Raw genomic sequence first — 15,490 nt, forward strand, 5'->3', positions numbered from 1 at the left:
TGTGTTTTCTGTACTGACTGAGTTTAGTATACCCTCTTATTTGACTAACATTTTTTCTCAAAAAAAAGTGAAAGTTCACCTCCTGATTCTTCTGCAATTCAGCTTATAAAACAGGACATGCAAACATTTTGAATTACTTAAAAACTCAAATGCTTGTTTCAAATTTGGTTTTCTATCTTCTTTTTCATTATTGCTTTCATATTTCAAATTAGTATTTCTTTCTTAATTCACTATGGTAAATTTATGTTTTTTTGTTTCCTTCTCAAGTATTAGAAACACTATTTCAAAATGTATAGATACTTGATACATATATGATACTTGATACATTTTTTAATATAATTTTGCTTGATAGTTTTACATTTCAGATGTACATGTACATAAAGGAAGCAAGTTTTCCACTTAATACTATGGAATTGAGTTTCTTATTTTATTGTTGTGTTTTGTTTAATTATTTGTTCTTGATTCATTTGCCAGTTATAAATAGGTGGCAGGAAAAAATGACTTGTTTTTGAAGACCACATTAAATGGAAACCTGTGAAATAATCCTGAAATTAGGAAGTACAGCAAAATAGTACAGCAAAATGCTGTGCAGACCATTCTTCCAGTACTTGTAGCTAACTGGTTTACCTAGCGTTCAATTTCTCTAGCCTCTGTTATTTTTCTCTACCAGTCCTCTTTTAATTTTCAAAGTAATGAAGTCTTTTGAGTAGAGACTCTCCCTATTTTTCTGATTCTAAGGCAATGAAGTTTCAAAACACAATTAAAATACAAGGAAAAAACAGTAACGGAGGACAAAAGCAAAAAAAGAAAAAGCATTGTTCAGTCTGCTTGGCATATAACCTGCAAGCAAGAACTCCTTTTGTGTCTTTTGCATGTTGAAGAACTCAAAAGGGTTCTTCTGTATCTCCAGAGAAACTATTGGGTATGTGAATAACTATGAAACTCAGGTATCTTTGAAGAGGTTCCAATTTGGGATATTCTCTTTTTAATCCACCCTTTGAAATTTCTGTTACAAGAAGGCTTTGTAGAGCTCTCTGTTGCCTTATTGTTCCATTTTCTGTTTCCATAATTACAGTCTTTCAGGAAAGACAAAACACCTCGGATTTTAGGCATGGTTTTCAGATATTTTCTGTTATGAAACCTGGTAAGGTGTAGGAAGGCAGAGGCAATGTGAAGACACAGATTTCTGTGATGCAGTTAAAGGAGTTAGATTTTGCATTTCAATTAAGGGAAAAAATAGCTGTTGGCTAGCAACACCATTGCCAGAAAAGCACATGCAGTTTTTAATGTAGTGCATTTAGTACCAAAACATTCAATTATGTTTTTACAACAGGAAGTGGGTGTTTCATGGTGCCATTAGAATGTATTCATAGAAAACTGTTCATATAGCTTCAAAGCCTAAGCAAGAGATTTTTACAACAATACCCTTACAGTTGTGACATATGATGGTATGGGGAGAAAGCTGAAAGTTATTTGCTTCTTTCTGAAATTTACTCAACTCTACTCCTCTTCCATCTGAAACAGGGAAGAAAACTTGAGAGGATTAACTAGTCTGTTTCTTCTTCCTTGCTAAGCAAATACAACTCATCTTCAAGTTTGCAACAAGCACTTTCCTGAATTAGCTATGTAAAGCAGTGACTTCACTTTGAAGAGTGGAGCCCGAAATTTAATATATAAATGCATATATTACAATTTTGGATTTAACTGGATTTGAAATCCTACTGAGATGTATATGTTATTAAGTTTTGATATTTGTTTATCAGCAAAAGATAAAATGGTTAATGAAAAAGTAAATCAGGATTCACTGATTTTCACTGTGCAAAATTTATGACTGTGTATGACACATATTGTTTGAAAAGTAGGAATTTAACAAAGAAATTTCCAGTTCAATCTTAGCCATTTATGAAAGGGGAGAATGGAATATACAGTATAGCAAAGTTCAAATGAATATATTTATTCTAAGTCTTTGCTTCTTGCTTTTCTTAAAAGAAAATCTATTTTCTTTAGATTTGGTTTTATAATGTGTTTCTACAAACAAAGTTTTTAAAGGATTAAGGATTGCTGACTTTTTTTTTTTTCTGTTTTAAATTGATTTTATTTTTTGGACTCCTTAATTCTCTTCAATTAAATTGTTTGTTTCTGTTGCAAGTAATAGCCATCATTAATATTTCATTAATTCATTTTTTTTTGGATTTCATTCTGATGGCATTAACATAGTGGGCTAGTTATTCCAAGTTATCATCAAAAATTTTAGGTGAGATTTGGCTTTGTATTCATACCCTTCTAAGCTTATTTATACTACTTACTTGCACTGTTTTCAGTGGAATTTCATTCAATATAGTCAATAGAACTAGATTTTTATCCTGAATTGTGCACTGACCTTGGGACAGTTGAGTAGAATTAGTCAATAAAGAGACTGGTTGTCTATATTCAGATTTGTATCTCCTGGATCGTATGAGAACATGATCCTACAAAGCCTATACCTTAATTCACTTGTGTGAGTCAAGATCTGATTACTGCCCTGAAGGGCAGTGTCTTGTGTTCTTGTGTCTTTGTTTAAAAAATATATCTGGATTTTTTTTTTTTTTCTTCAAAAATGAAACATCATTCAAGGTGCATTGTGTCGTAAAATGTTATTCTGAAAGTTTTATATAATGAATATAATATGAGATCTGTTGTAGGAACTGAAGAAGGTGCACTCATTAGAGGAGTTAACTTATATTTAAATGTGGTATGTTTTGCTTCTTCCAGATGGTCCTCGGCCCTCACAGAAAGAGATCATATCACTAAGGGCATTTATGCTTCTGTTTCTGAAACAACTTATTCTTAAGGTAAAACAGTCAATAACAGATGGAAACCATTAATATCTGTTATATAGGTTCTTTCACAGTAGTAAATAATTGATACCTATCAGGAGTTATATCTGTTTCTGGTTGTTAATTTTAATTGATGCACATAATTCTGACAGACATAAAGGCAGTAAATGCATACAATATTTCTTATTAACCTCACCAAACTAAGCTATATATATATATATTTTTTTATTATTATTATTTTTTTTTTTTGGTTGAGCATCAGGAATTGGAAGAGTGGCAGTAATAGCTGATACCATCGAAACACCACACTATGAGAATCATTTCTAGCAGTAATAGAGGCCTGACTTCAGGCTGTTTTGTATTTCCACTGTAGTACGGAAAAGGAATGTAGTGAAAATGAGAATTTAGTTCTTTGAAGTATACATAGTAAATTCGTAGGATTACTTGACTCAGTCCAAGTTTTCTTAGGCCATGCTTTAAAGAACGAATTTTCTCTCAAAAAAAAATCTCATATTTTCTTTTTCTTTTTCTTTTTTTTTTTTTTTTTTTTAGGATCGAGGTGTGAAAGAAGATGAACTGCAGAGCATATTAAATTACTTATTAACAATGCATGAGGTACATTACTGTAATTACCTATCTTTTACTGTAATCACTTGTATCAGATCTGTGGGAAGCTTGCTGTTGAGGTTAGTTTGTCAAGTAACGTTGGTCTTGTCATACAGGATGAAAATATTCATGATGTGCTGCAGCTGCTAGTGGCACTAATGTCCGAACATCCAGCATCCATGATCCCTGCTTTTGATCAGAGAAACGGGATACGGTAAGACAGTGAAGTGTGAAAATATTTTAAAAGTAGTTGCAGTATTACCACTCTCCAAATGCCTTCTGTTTCACACAAATATCACAACTGCTGATCTTTCAAAGTACAATTTTATTAATTTGGTATATAACTTTTTCAAAAACAGACTGGTTTTGGATAGCTCTGAGACTAAAATTTTCCCCTTGAGGTTATCACTATCACATTTGAAGGTAAATGTACTGCTGTACTTATTTCTCAATCTCAAATAGAATATGTAATTAACAAGATACATCAAAAAGCCAAGTATCTATCTCAGAATCATTGAATATTCTGTCTTCTGATGTTTTACATAATTTGGGGAAGAGGAAAATGAGAGAAATCATGTCCTAATCTCTCAAATTCTCTCTGAAAAAAAAAGTAAGGTGTCTGTGGAACTTATATGTTTATATGCTTGTTCATACTTTTAATATCTGATAATTGCCAGAAAAGTAGGGTGTGTTTTTTTTTGTTTGGTTGGTTGGATTTTTGCCTGACGTGGTAATACAGGATTTTTCCAAGATTAATAAATTTAATGGTAATAATTTAATATTTACTATAGGTTTTTATTTTGCATTGTACTTTGGAAAATACAAGAGGAATAGAAGAAAAAATGCCTATCACTGATAAATTCAAACAGTATGTTCTATAAAATATTTAAAACTTCATAATACTACTTGTATTTAAAACTATTTGAATGGCAACGCTAGGTGAAACAAAAGTATAGGGAAGACCTGTTGAAAAGTTAGGACTTTTCTATCAGTTTTCTATCTATAGTTCTATAGCAAAATAGCAAAAACAAACAAACAAACCACATTTTTGTTTTCTGTACTATCCAGGTATTTCAAGAAACCACCCTGGTGTAACTTTGTGTTCCAATCTTTTCCTTTTGTCTTAAGCTATAACTTCTCAGGCTTTTATTTTCTTCTTCTAGTTAGGGAAGACTATTAGGAAAGTTTTTTTCTTTCTGTTATGAAACATTGAACTGAATGAAAACGCACCATGCCTCTAACCTAAAGAGCTTGTAATCAAATTCTTATCCTGTGCTTGGTGATTTCAGTATACCCTTCCATTTTATGTAAATTGTTGGGTTTTAGTGTTGTAAGTTCCCTATAAGATATTCCTGTTTAGTGAAATACAATCTGTATGTGTGATGTTCGGTAATAAAATGAAAAACCTTGTGAATTTGTTTTTCTTTTTTTAGAGTAATTTATAAATTATTGGCTTCCAAAAGTGAGAGTATATGGGTGCAAGCTTTGAAGGTTCTTGGATATTTTCTCAAACACTTGGGCCATAAGTAAGTGTAGTTTTAAAATTATTGTAGTAGTGTAAATTCACAGTTCTTTATGCCTTTTTGTCATAATTACTCTGCATAATTTGACAGTCTTCAGAAATGACATAGAATAAAATTGTTACATTTCCCATTTAATCATTTGCACATTTTGTTACCTTTATGCATTAGGATAAAATTGATCTTCTAGTTAACTCATTACTATTATGACATCTGAAAAGATATAGTGTTTATATACCAAATATACGATATGTTGAAAATTAAACACTGAAATGATCTAAAACCATTTTTCAAAAATACATTTTAGAAATTTCTCTTACACATTCAGGTAAGGGTTGTAGGAAACATGGTTGTCATCAAAAATTTGTTGCTCAAATTTTCAGTGTGATTGCAATACGTGTGTCAGGATTGTACTTTTAAAAATACCTTCAAACTGATGGGGAAAATTAAATATAATGTGTTATTCACATGGAAATGATTCAGAATAAAAAGTAAACAGCAAGTAAATGATCATAAAAAAATGAGGTAAGATCATGTCTCTACAACAAGGGAAGTAAGAAATATTCATATTTAAAATGATCTGTGTCACAAAATAGATGTACTTAGTCTCATCTTCCCTTATTTGGTGTTAAGAAAAAACTGAAAATCATGCAGGGCTATGTAACCTGCTGCTGATCACTTTTCCTCTTGTATGCAGATATTCCAGTGGGATAGTATGCAGGATGGAAATTAGCAATGTGCTTTACTGTAGACTTCATCACATAAAACCTTCTCAGAAGGTAAAGAAACTAGGACTCCAGACAGAGTGCAGTATTGCTATACATGCTTTTCTCCATAAGATCAATAAAGTATGACAGTGTAATTGAGAGGCAGCTGAGAACATACTCCCAAATGGGATTTTCTCATGGGATCCAGCAAACCAAAGAGCATTCTGGGAATTGATAAAGCAAATTCATAGTCCATTCAAGAATCTCAAAGGGCTTTTCAAACATTGCTTACTAAAAATGGTTCAAATTCATAGGAGTTGAATTAAGACACACCAGATAAAGGTTTAACTTGCACAGAGGCCTGTGTCCAAATAAGTACATTTGTTCAAATCATTTATTGCATATGCAGTAAACTGAATAGCAAATACTGAGCAGAACATTACAGAAAAGAAAAACTGAGATTTTTCAGAAGCTGAGATTTCTGTTCCTGATCCTGAGCATCTCTTTGTAATTATGTATGTATCTGTGGAGTTTCCATTCTTCAGTGAAAGTGCTTACTTAACATGACAATTAAAAAAAAAAAATCTTATTTTGTCATGTAATTGAAGTCATTCAAATCCACTTGAATATTGTGCATCTTTCAAGGTATCTTTGAATATTAGATTACTTTGAATAAAAAAATAAATAAATAAAAATCTGCAGAGTCCTAGGTATCTGTGAACGTTCACATTTTAGGTAGATTTCAGCAACTGAAAATGTCTCCCATTTTCATATCTTATAACTAATGCTTGTGAGGTGTGCCTATTTGTGCACATATATGTGTGCATATGCATAGCTATATAAAATTGTAGTCAAATACAGAAAATTCTAAGAAATTGCAAAATTGTAAACCACGTACATTTTATAAACAACTTATAAAATTCTGTTTTATATCACAGCAAACAGGCATTCTTTTGGCATTCTACTTTAATGCACTAAAGTAGAATTGCATAAAGAGATGTTATAATTTATGAAATCAGAACCAATACAATATTAATAACCAATGAATAAATTTTAAAAAAAAAAAAAAAAAAGGAACCAAAATAATACACAGTTACCATTCAGTAGATTTTCTTTGCAGATTAACCAAAGAGTTGAGATGATTAGCTACTTGGACAAGATGAAACTCTGAATTTTGTACTTAATTTTTGTTTGTGATCTGTGATGACAGACCACTTTGCCTAACCTTAACAGTAGGCAGAATAATATTCATTTCATTTTCTACGTCCTTGCTGCTTCAAGGCAGTTACAGCCAGATTTTTACTTTTTATCCGCACATTTAAATCCTCTTAAAACAGGACTGTATAGGCTTGTATGTTTATAATTTTCTACTTGTAATTATATCTAATCTCAAATACAGCAAAATAGAGCTACAAAATACATTAACATGTGCTATTTTTGGTGTTTCTTAACATTTTTTTCCTTAATAATTAGTCTTACCAGTTTTGGAGTGTCTTTACAATAAAGATTTTTTATTATTATTATTTACAAGAATTCATACATTATGTAAGTCAGATCAGGTAACTACAAAGCAAAATTTGGTTTAAGTGTAACTAGCATAGGTATTCCAATTATTTTTACCTTCCATTCATCACATCATAGCTTGCAAGGTTGAATACACATAGTTTTTCTCGTAAGTTATGAACTCCTTTCAGTGTGACAAAGACTAGACACTGTTTTAACATGTTGCTGCACTCTTTTGCGGTTATTTGAAGATTTAAATATAATGTATTCATTTCAAAAATTCTAGAATGAATCTGTGTGATTTAAGCCTGTGTTATCATCAGCAATCATGAAAAGGGTACTTCTTAGCTTAACTAGGAAACTTTACTAAGTATTATTTCATATTGTCCTGCTGCTTTCATATAGATTGTTAATTATTCTGAATATTATTCTTTATTTTGTATTTATTACAGCAGTAGATAAATGTAATGATGCAATATACAATAAGTACTCGATTTTTAATTCTATATCCAATTAAAAATGAAGAGTGTTTGAGGATATATACAATTCACTGATGTGAGCTGCTTTCTTCTCTGCTTTTTAAGATTATAGTATTTCTTGTTCCTGACTGTAAAATTCCCCTCAATCAATTTGAATTTCATAGCTTTCAGGATCATAGTGAATGAGAGAATTATGTGCCATTTTATTTTATTTAAAATAAAAAAATAAATCCCAAATATAGTATTGCTTACTGTGAATCTTCATATACTACTACAATAACATTCAAATCAGGAAATACCTTAAATGATGTTTAATTCATAATATATGCAGAAGAACAGGTTTTAGAACTTTTAGTACAACATCAAAATATTTGACTTTAGTGTTTTTGCATTTACTTGAAAATTTTCAGCATGCTTGGCATTTTCATAGAACTTTTGTTTTCTCTTTCAGGCGAAAGGTTGAAATCATGCATACTCACAGTCTTTTCACTCTTCTTGGAGAAAGGTTGATGCTGCATACAAATACAGTGACAGTTACAACATATAACACGCTTTATGAGGTAAAAATTATTAAACATACAGATTGTAATCTCTACTGTAAAACGTATGGCTTAATTACATTTTTGTATACATAGCGTTTTTGTACACTCTGGGGTTTGCAATATCCTGATTTGCAAGACTTTTGAGATTTTTTTATTATTTTTTTTTTATTTTAAGGAAGGACTCTGGCTCAGAATTTATACTCCCATGCTTTGGATATTTTTGTATATTCTTAATAAAACTTTTTATTTACAGCATCACAATGGGTGGTGGAAAAGATCCTGCTATTTAAGTTGTTCATCACTTTCAAAAATAATAATAACAATAAGGTTACTGCAGGCCTGCAGGCCCATACTCCTAAATTGTTTGAACTAGAGAGTGCTAGAGTGCTAGAACTAAAGAGATGCATTTTTACCATTTTTACTTTTTTTTTTTCCCCCCTTTTGGTGAAATTCTTTTCAAGTTAATAAAATTTAGAAAAGTGCTGTTTTTTCTTTTTTTAACTAGCCATGTTGATATGATGATAACTTAACACAGTCACTTTGATGTAACAGATACTCTTTGAGGAAACTAAATGTGACCTAGAAACATTTAAATGTCTAGCAGCCTCTTGCAGAAAAGTAATTTTTGATGATGCACAATTTAGTTTATATATTATAAACATGAAGTTGGTCCAAACCCACATGAAAAATAAGGACATTTTTGGTGACAGCCCACATGGCTTCATTATAAAGCAAATCATGCCTGACAAATCTGGTGGTCTTCTACAATGGGGATACAGCATTGGTGGATAGGGAAAAAGCAACTGACATCATCTACATGGACTTGTGCAAAGCATTTGACACTGTCCCTCGTGATATCCTTGTCTCTAAATTGGAGAGACATGGATTTGATAGATGAACCATGTGATGGGTCAGGAATTGGCTGGGTGGTTGCACACAAAGCATTGCAGTCACTGGCTTGATATTCAGGTGGAGATCAGTGGCAAGTGGTGTTCCTTAGGGGTCAGTGCTGGGACAGGTGTTGTTTAACATCATTGTTGGTGGCAGGGACAGTGGGATCAAGTGCACCCTCAGCAAGTTTGCTGAAGAGGCCAAGCTGTGTGGTGTGATTGATAAGCTGGAGGGAAAGGATGCCATTCCGAGGGACCTGTACAGGCTTGAGAAGTGGGACTGTGTGAACCTCATGAAGTTCAGCAAGGCCAAGTGCAAGGTGCTGCAGCTGGGTTGGGGCAACCCTGAGCACAAATAGAGGCTGGGAGGAGAATGGATTGAGAACATCCCTGAGGATGTTCTTGGTTCTTGGGGATGTTGATTGAAGAGAAGCTCAACATGAGCTGGCAATCTACACTTGGAAGACCTAGTACCCTAATATCTGGGACTGTGTCAAAAAAAGGCATGGCCAGCAGGTCGAGGGTGGTAATTTTCCCCATTCTACTCGGCTCTCATGAGACCCCACTGTGTTCAGCTCGGGGGCCCCCAACAGAAGGCTCTTATAAAGAGAGGCTGAGATTTGGGGTTGTTTAGCCTGCAGAAGGAGTTCTCCCTCCAGGGAGATCTTACAGTGGCCCTCCAGTACCAAAAGGGGGTCTACAGGAAAGCTGGAGACACTTTATCAGTGAATGTGGTGATAGGACAAGGGGTAATGTCTTTAAACTTAAAAGAGGATAAATTTAGATTAGGCATTAAGAAGAAATTCTTTACTCAGGGAGTGGTGAGGCACTGGAATATTTTGCCCAGAGAAACTGTGGATGCCCCATCCTTGGAAGTGTTCAAGGCCAGGTTGGATGGGGTGTTGAGCATCCTGGTTTAGTGGAATGTGTCCTTTCTGTGGCAGGCAGGGATTGGAATTCAGTGATATTTATAGTCCCTTCTAACCCAAACCATTCCATGATTCACAAGCAGGTAGAAAGAGCAATTGAATCTGATGACAGTATCCTAGACTGAGTGGAATAACTAGATATGTGGTTCTAGAAAACATATCTCAGCTCTAGTTCTATTTGAAGAGGAGATACACCTTTAAAGAACATATTTCATTTGGCTCATTACATTATTTGTGTTTTTATGTGTATCTGGGTATCTGTATTTAGTTTGGGAGATTTTTGTCTCCTCAACCCACATACAGACATCCCCCGGCTGTACCGCATCCCATAGAGTCCCCTTACAGTCATATATTCCTTAAGTCTCTTTTTCTGATAACTGTTAGACCAGTTACTGGTATAGCAGAGACAATATACCTGCTCTTATTTCAGTTCTTGGAAAATGTTCTTGTCTTATGTGTCTTTGGTTGGTTGGTTGTTGTTTGTTTTTTTTTTTGCATACAAAATACACAATATCTCAATAAACCTAAACTCAATTTTTTAATGAAGTACTCCAGTATTACTTTTTTAACATGTCCCACCATTATTCCTTAATGGATCTTAAACCTGAATAAGTTACTGATTTCACCAGCCTTGTGGTTAAATAGCCTTAGGTCAGTTTCTGCAGATGAAATTTACAGGGAAGCTATTTCTGTTTCATAGCAAATTTTAATCAACGAATTTCACTTTTAATGCTGGTTTAGAAAAATTACAGAATCGTTGTTTAGTTTTTATATATTTAGCCATAATTGAGTTTAATATAGAAACTGAAGCATTTTACTGGTGCTTCTCTTAAATATAGCTGATATATTTATTCAACACTTGTCTCGAAGTTCATAGACCTAGGAGATGTTGTAGACAGCTGCTATATCTTTGAACTGAGACAAACATGGTGATTTTACTTACTGTAATATACAAATATCCATGGTGTAAACAACAGTAAATACTATCTGACAGTAGGTTTTCTGCTGACAGGAATTACTTCATTAGGAATTCACTATTTTTTCAAACAAAATAATTCCCTTTTCATTTCTGGTGACTAGGTGTTAAACTCTTCAATGTGAGAAGTCAGAAACTTTAAAGAGATTAAGATAAATAAGTATGAACATTGGAATAGGATTTTTGGTAATTCTCTTCCCATTGTTATCAGATTGCTTCTGTGAGCAATACCTTATCAAGCAAACAGCAAGCTTAACACCTAGGTTTCTCCTAGTTTATGGCTTACATAGACTCATCTCTTAAAAACATTGCATGTTTATTGAGCTAACTAAAACATTAGCCAACCACAGTACATCCATGAAAGTCTTACTCCTTACATGGAGGAATTGCTTTATTCTATTCTTGAAGAATAAAATTTTACCAAAATGTTTTATATGAAGTTACAGTGTGGCCATGATAAATGGTATTCGTAACATTTAAAACACGAACAAAGAAATGCTGTACCTTTTAATTAAAAATCATAACAGGAACTTAATATTCTGTGGTTTAGATTTTGACAGAACAAGTGTGCACTCAAGTTGTTCATAAACCACATCCAGAGCCAGATTCTACAGTGAAAATACAAAATCCAAGTAAGTACTATATATTATGTTTGTACAATATATATATTGCTTAGATTTTTGTTTTTGAAAGAATACGTTTCTTTCAAAAGGCAAGAATGTTTTATTAGCATATCTCAAGTGCACTTGAGTTTCAGTTACTTGGTTGCTGTCAGCATATTGGTTGCTGTCAGCAACTTTATACCAAATGCTGTTAAAATGTGTTATTGTAACTAATTTATTCTTTCAAAGTGATTCTTAAGGTGGTGGCAACGCTGTTAAAAAACTCCACACCAAGTGCAGAGCTGATGGAAGTTCGACGTTTGTTCTTGTCTGATATGATAAAACTCTTTAGTAATAGCCGTGAAAACAGAAGGTATGTCACTACAAATAGTATTTTCTCATCCTTGACTTGTGGATAATAGCAATCTGTTGTACTGTGTGTAGAGTTTTATATTGTAGATTAAATTAAATGTATAAAAATAAATTTAATAGGTTTGTGGTTTCTTTTCTCAATTCAGTAACTAGTAATTGGTTCTTCTGTTAAGAATATATTTCAAACTTTTATGATCCTAAAGTACTTTTAAGGTTTATTCCTACAGTTAGATTGATTTTAAAGTAGATGCACCATGTTATTTTCCTCCTATTTTAACTTTCGTAATGTTAAAATAAGTAAGCTTGCTTTGGATATATTTTGACCTAATTATTTCACTTTAGATGTTTACTTCAGTGTTCAGTGTGGCAGGACTGGATGTTTTCTCTGGGATACATTAACCCTAAGAACTCTGAAGAGCAGAAGATCACAGAGATGGTTTACAACATTTTCCGTATTCTCTTGTATCATGCAATAAAATATGAATGGGGAGGCTGGAGAGTGTGGGTCGATACTCTCTCTATAGCTCATTCCAAGGTAAGAAATGACCCGTGAATATTCTGTTGTTGTTTTTGGTTTTGTTTTTTAAATCCTGATAACTCTCCCGAAGGGACTAGTAATATGGTAAAATAATATTTAAAGTGATTTAGTGCCATCTGGTGGCTGTGTCTATACACGTCAAGGTGGGATTTTTTGTCAAAAATTGCAGGTCCTCTTACGTGGAACAGTTTGTGAGTTGTATGTAATAAGCTGTTAAGATTCTCATTAGATTTTGTGCAGGTTCATGTATTCACAGACATAATTTTTTTTTTTTAAGGTCACATATGAGGCTCACAAGGAGTACCTAGCTAAAATGTATGAAGAGTATCAAAGGCAAGAGGAAGAAAACATAAAAAAGGGGAAAAAGGGTAATGTGAGCACAATCTCAGGTCTTTCATCTCAGACAACAGGAGCAAAAGGTGGAATGGAAATCCGAGAGATAGAAGACCTTTCACAAAGCCAAAGTCCGGAAAGTGAAACGGATTATCCTGTCAGTACAGATACAAGGGACTTGCTCATGGCTACAAAGGTGTCTGATGATGTGCTTGGAAATGCCGAGAGACCAGGAGGAGGAGTACATGTGGAAGTTCATGACCTTTTAGTTGATATAAAAGCTGAAAAGGTAGAAGCTACAGAAGTAAAACTTGATGATATGGATTTATCCCCGGAGACACTGGTAACTGGAGAAAATGGTGCACTTGTAGAAGTTGAATCTCTTCTAGATAATGTATACAGTGCTGCTGTTGAGAAGCTCCAAAACAATGTTCATGGAAGTGTAGGTATTATTAAGAAGAATGAGGAAAAAGATAATGGTCCATTAATAACTCTGGCTGATGAGAAAGATGAACCTTCTACTAACAGTACCTCATTTCTCTTTGATAAAATACCCAGCCAAGAGGAAAAACTTCTACCTGAACTTTCAAGTAACCATATTTCTATTCCAAATGTGCAAGACACTCAGATGCATCTTGGCGTAAATGATGATTTGGGATTGCTTGCACATATGGCAGGTAGTGTAGATATAACATGCGCTTCAAGTATAATAGAGGACAAGGAGTTTAAGATTCATACAACTTCAGATGGAATGAGTAGCATTTCTGAGAGAGAGTTGGCTTCATCATCTAAAGGATTAGAATATGCTGAAATGACTGCCACAACTCTTGAGACAGAGTCTTCTGGTAGCAAAACTGTACCTAATGTTGATGCAGGAAGTATAATATCGGATACGGAAAGATCTGATGATGGTAAGGAAGCAGGAAAAGAGATACGGAAGATCCAGACAACTACCACAACCCAGGTAAGTTTCAAGTGCTGTAGCTATATGATGTAATCACTAGTCTGATGTAATCACTGTTTTTTTTTTCTGAATACATTAATAGTTTGTGGTCTGAGTGATTTTTGAACTATATTTCCTTAGTAATGTGAAAAGTTTCCATCTTCCAAGCCTACTTACTTTGAGAACTCCTTAACTTAACTTTTATGTCTGCATAGAAAATATCTCTTGCAATTGTGGATGCTCAACCTGGAGAAGAGAAAGCTCCAGGGAGACCTTATAGCAGCCTTTCAGTACCTTAAGGGGGCCTACAGGAAAGCTGGGGAGGGACTCTTTATCAGAAAGTATAGTAGACAAAGAATAATGACTTTAAAGTAAGACAGTAGATTTAGATTAGATATAAAGAAGAAATTCTTTACTTAGAGAGTGGTAAGGCACTGGAACAGGCTGCCCAGAGAAGATTTGGATGCCCCATCCCTGAAAGCGTTAAAGGTCAGGTTGGATGGGGCTTTGAGCAACCTGGTCTAGTGGAAGGTGTCCCCAGCAAGGGCAGGTGATTGGAATTAGATGATCTTTAAGATCCCTTCCAACCCAAGCCATTCTATGGTTCTATGCTTTAATTTTAAAAACCTTAGCTATGAGAATCTCTTATCCGTTTCCCATATTTCCTGTAGATAGGTTAAGCAGTGCTCTTAGAATTCTGTTTTAAGCCTATTGTTAGCACGTCTTCTAAGATTAGAAATGAAATATCTCTATTTTACTATGAGATACACATAAAAGTTGTTTAGAAAGAAAAGGAATAGTTTAGGGATAATAGAAGAAAAACTGTGACTTGATTTCCAGACCAGAGATCATTATTGAAATGAGGTATCTACATTCTTCTCAGGGATTCTTTCTTGTCTAGGTATCTCTCCGAAAAATTCTAACTAGTGTTTTTGTAAAAGCCACAGCATTCTTAAAATGGGAAGTCCAAGAAGCATTCTTAAAATGGGAAGTTCAAGATAGAAGTCTACTCTGAATTTGTGCTTTTGTATCCTGTGCATGCTCTGTATGCACAATGAAATATAGGATCACTTTGAACTTCTAGAGCATAGAATTAATTTACTCACTAGCATTGTTCATGGCCAATAGCATGTAATCAAAGATTGCTTTTGAGGATGTTATTGGGGGAAAAAATGACTAACTTAAAGATTTTACTATCTTACTATAATGTCCAGGATGTACACCAGTATTTATCTTCTAGGATTTTAAAGTCAAGTAGGCTACCTGAAATTATGGAAGAAGAGCCAGTGCTTACAGGAGTTGCTCTGTTTGATGCTGTGTTATGTGTGCCACATTGTCAAAAAGTTTTAGAGCTACACAAAAACTTACTCACTGATTATTCATACCAGAAGGTACTGAAATCTCTCTCTTCTCAGTCTCTATGACAAGAACCTCTCTTTTGAATAGAAGAGCAGATGAAACTCAAAACTTTGCATTCCCTAGATAGGTATTATAAGAAAAATTTGCGGTTCTCCTGTTGCATTTTTTCAAAACTATGAAAGGCCTCATAACATCAGGGACAGAGTATAAAGGGTTGTATAGGGATAATTATATTTGAAAGGATTCTATGTAATAAAGAATGAGCCCTGGAGATTCTTGATCAGAAGTACCATATTTTAAGTCTTAAAATTAAAACTGTTATTACCATTCAAACTGACAAATGGGACGGAATGCAGGAGAGCAAGAAAAAGCAGC

General features: G+C 33.7%; 1 protein-coding gene across 7 annotated transcripts in view; it reads left to right on the forward strand.

Moving 5' to 3' along the window:
- Positions 1 to 15,490, forward strand: part of NBEA (neurobeachin) — a gene marked incomplete at its 5' end in the record, with an annotated part of 512,607 nt that overhangs the window by 155,237 nt on the left and 341,880 nt on the right. For all 7 annotated transcript variants that reach the window (XM_082765401.1, XM_082765407.1, XM_082765402.1 and 4 more), the window contains 9 exons: positions 2,752 to 2,831; positions 3,369 to 3,431; positions 3,539 to 3,636; positions 4,856 to 4,948; positions 8,083 to 8,191; positions 11,519 to 11,600; positions 11,820 to 11,943; positions 12,285 to 12,477; positions 12,758 to 13,777. In XM_082765401.1, the coding sequence (XP_082621527.1) occupies positions 2,752 to 2,831; positions 3,369 to 3,431; positions 3,539 to 3,636; positions 4,856 to 4,948; positions 8,083 to 8,191; positions 11,519 to 11,600; positions 11,820 to 11,943; positions 12,285 to 12,477; positions 12,758 to 13,777 (1,862 nt within the window). The remainder of the gene's footprint in view (positions 1 to 2,751; positions 2,832 to 3,368; positions 3,432 to 3,538; positions 3,637 to 4,855; positions 4,949 to 8,082; positions 8,192 to 11,518; positions 11,601 to 11,819; positions 11,944 to 12,284; positions 12,478 to 12,757; positions 13,778 to 15,490) is intronic.

The sequence above is a fragment of the Aythya marila genome, assembly GCF_965140915.1.
Source record: "Aythya marila genome assembly, chromosome: 1".
NCBI classification, from domain to species: Eukaryota; Metazoa; Chordata; class Aves; order Anseriformes; family Anatidae; genus Aythya; species Aythya marila.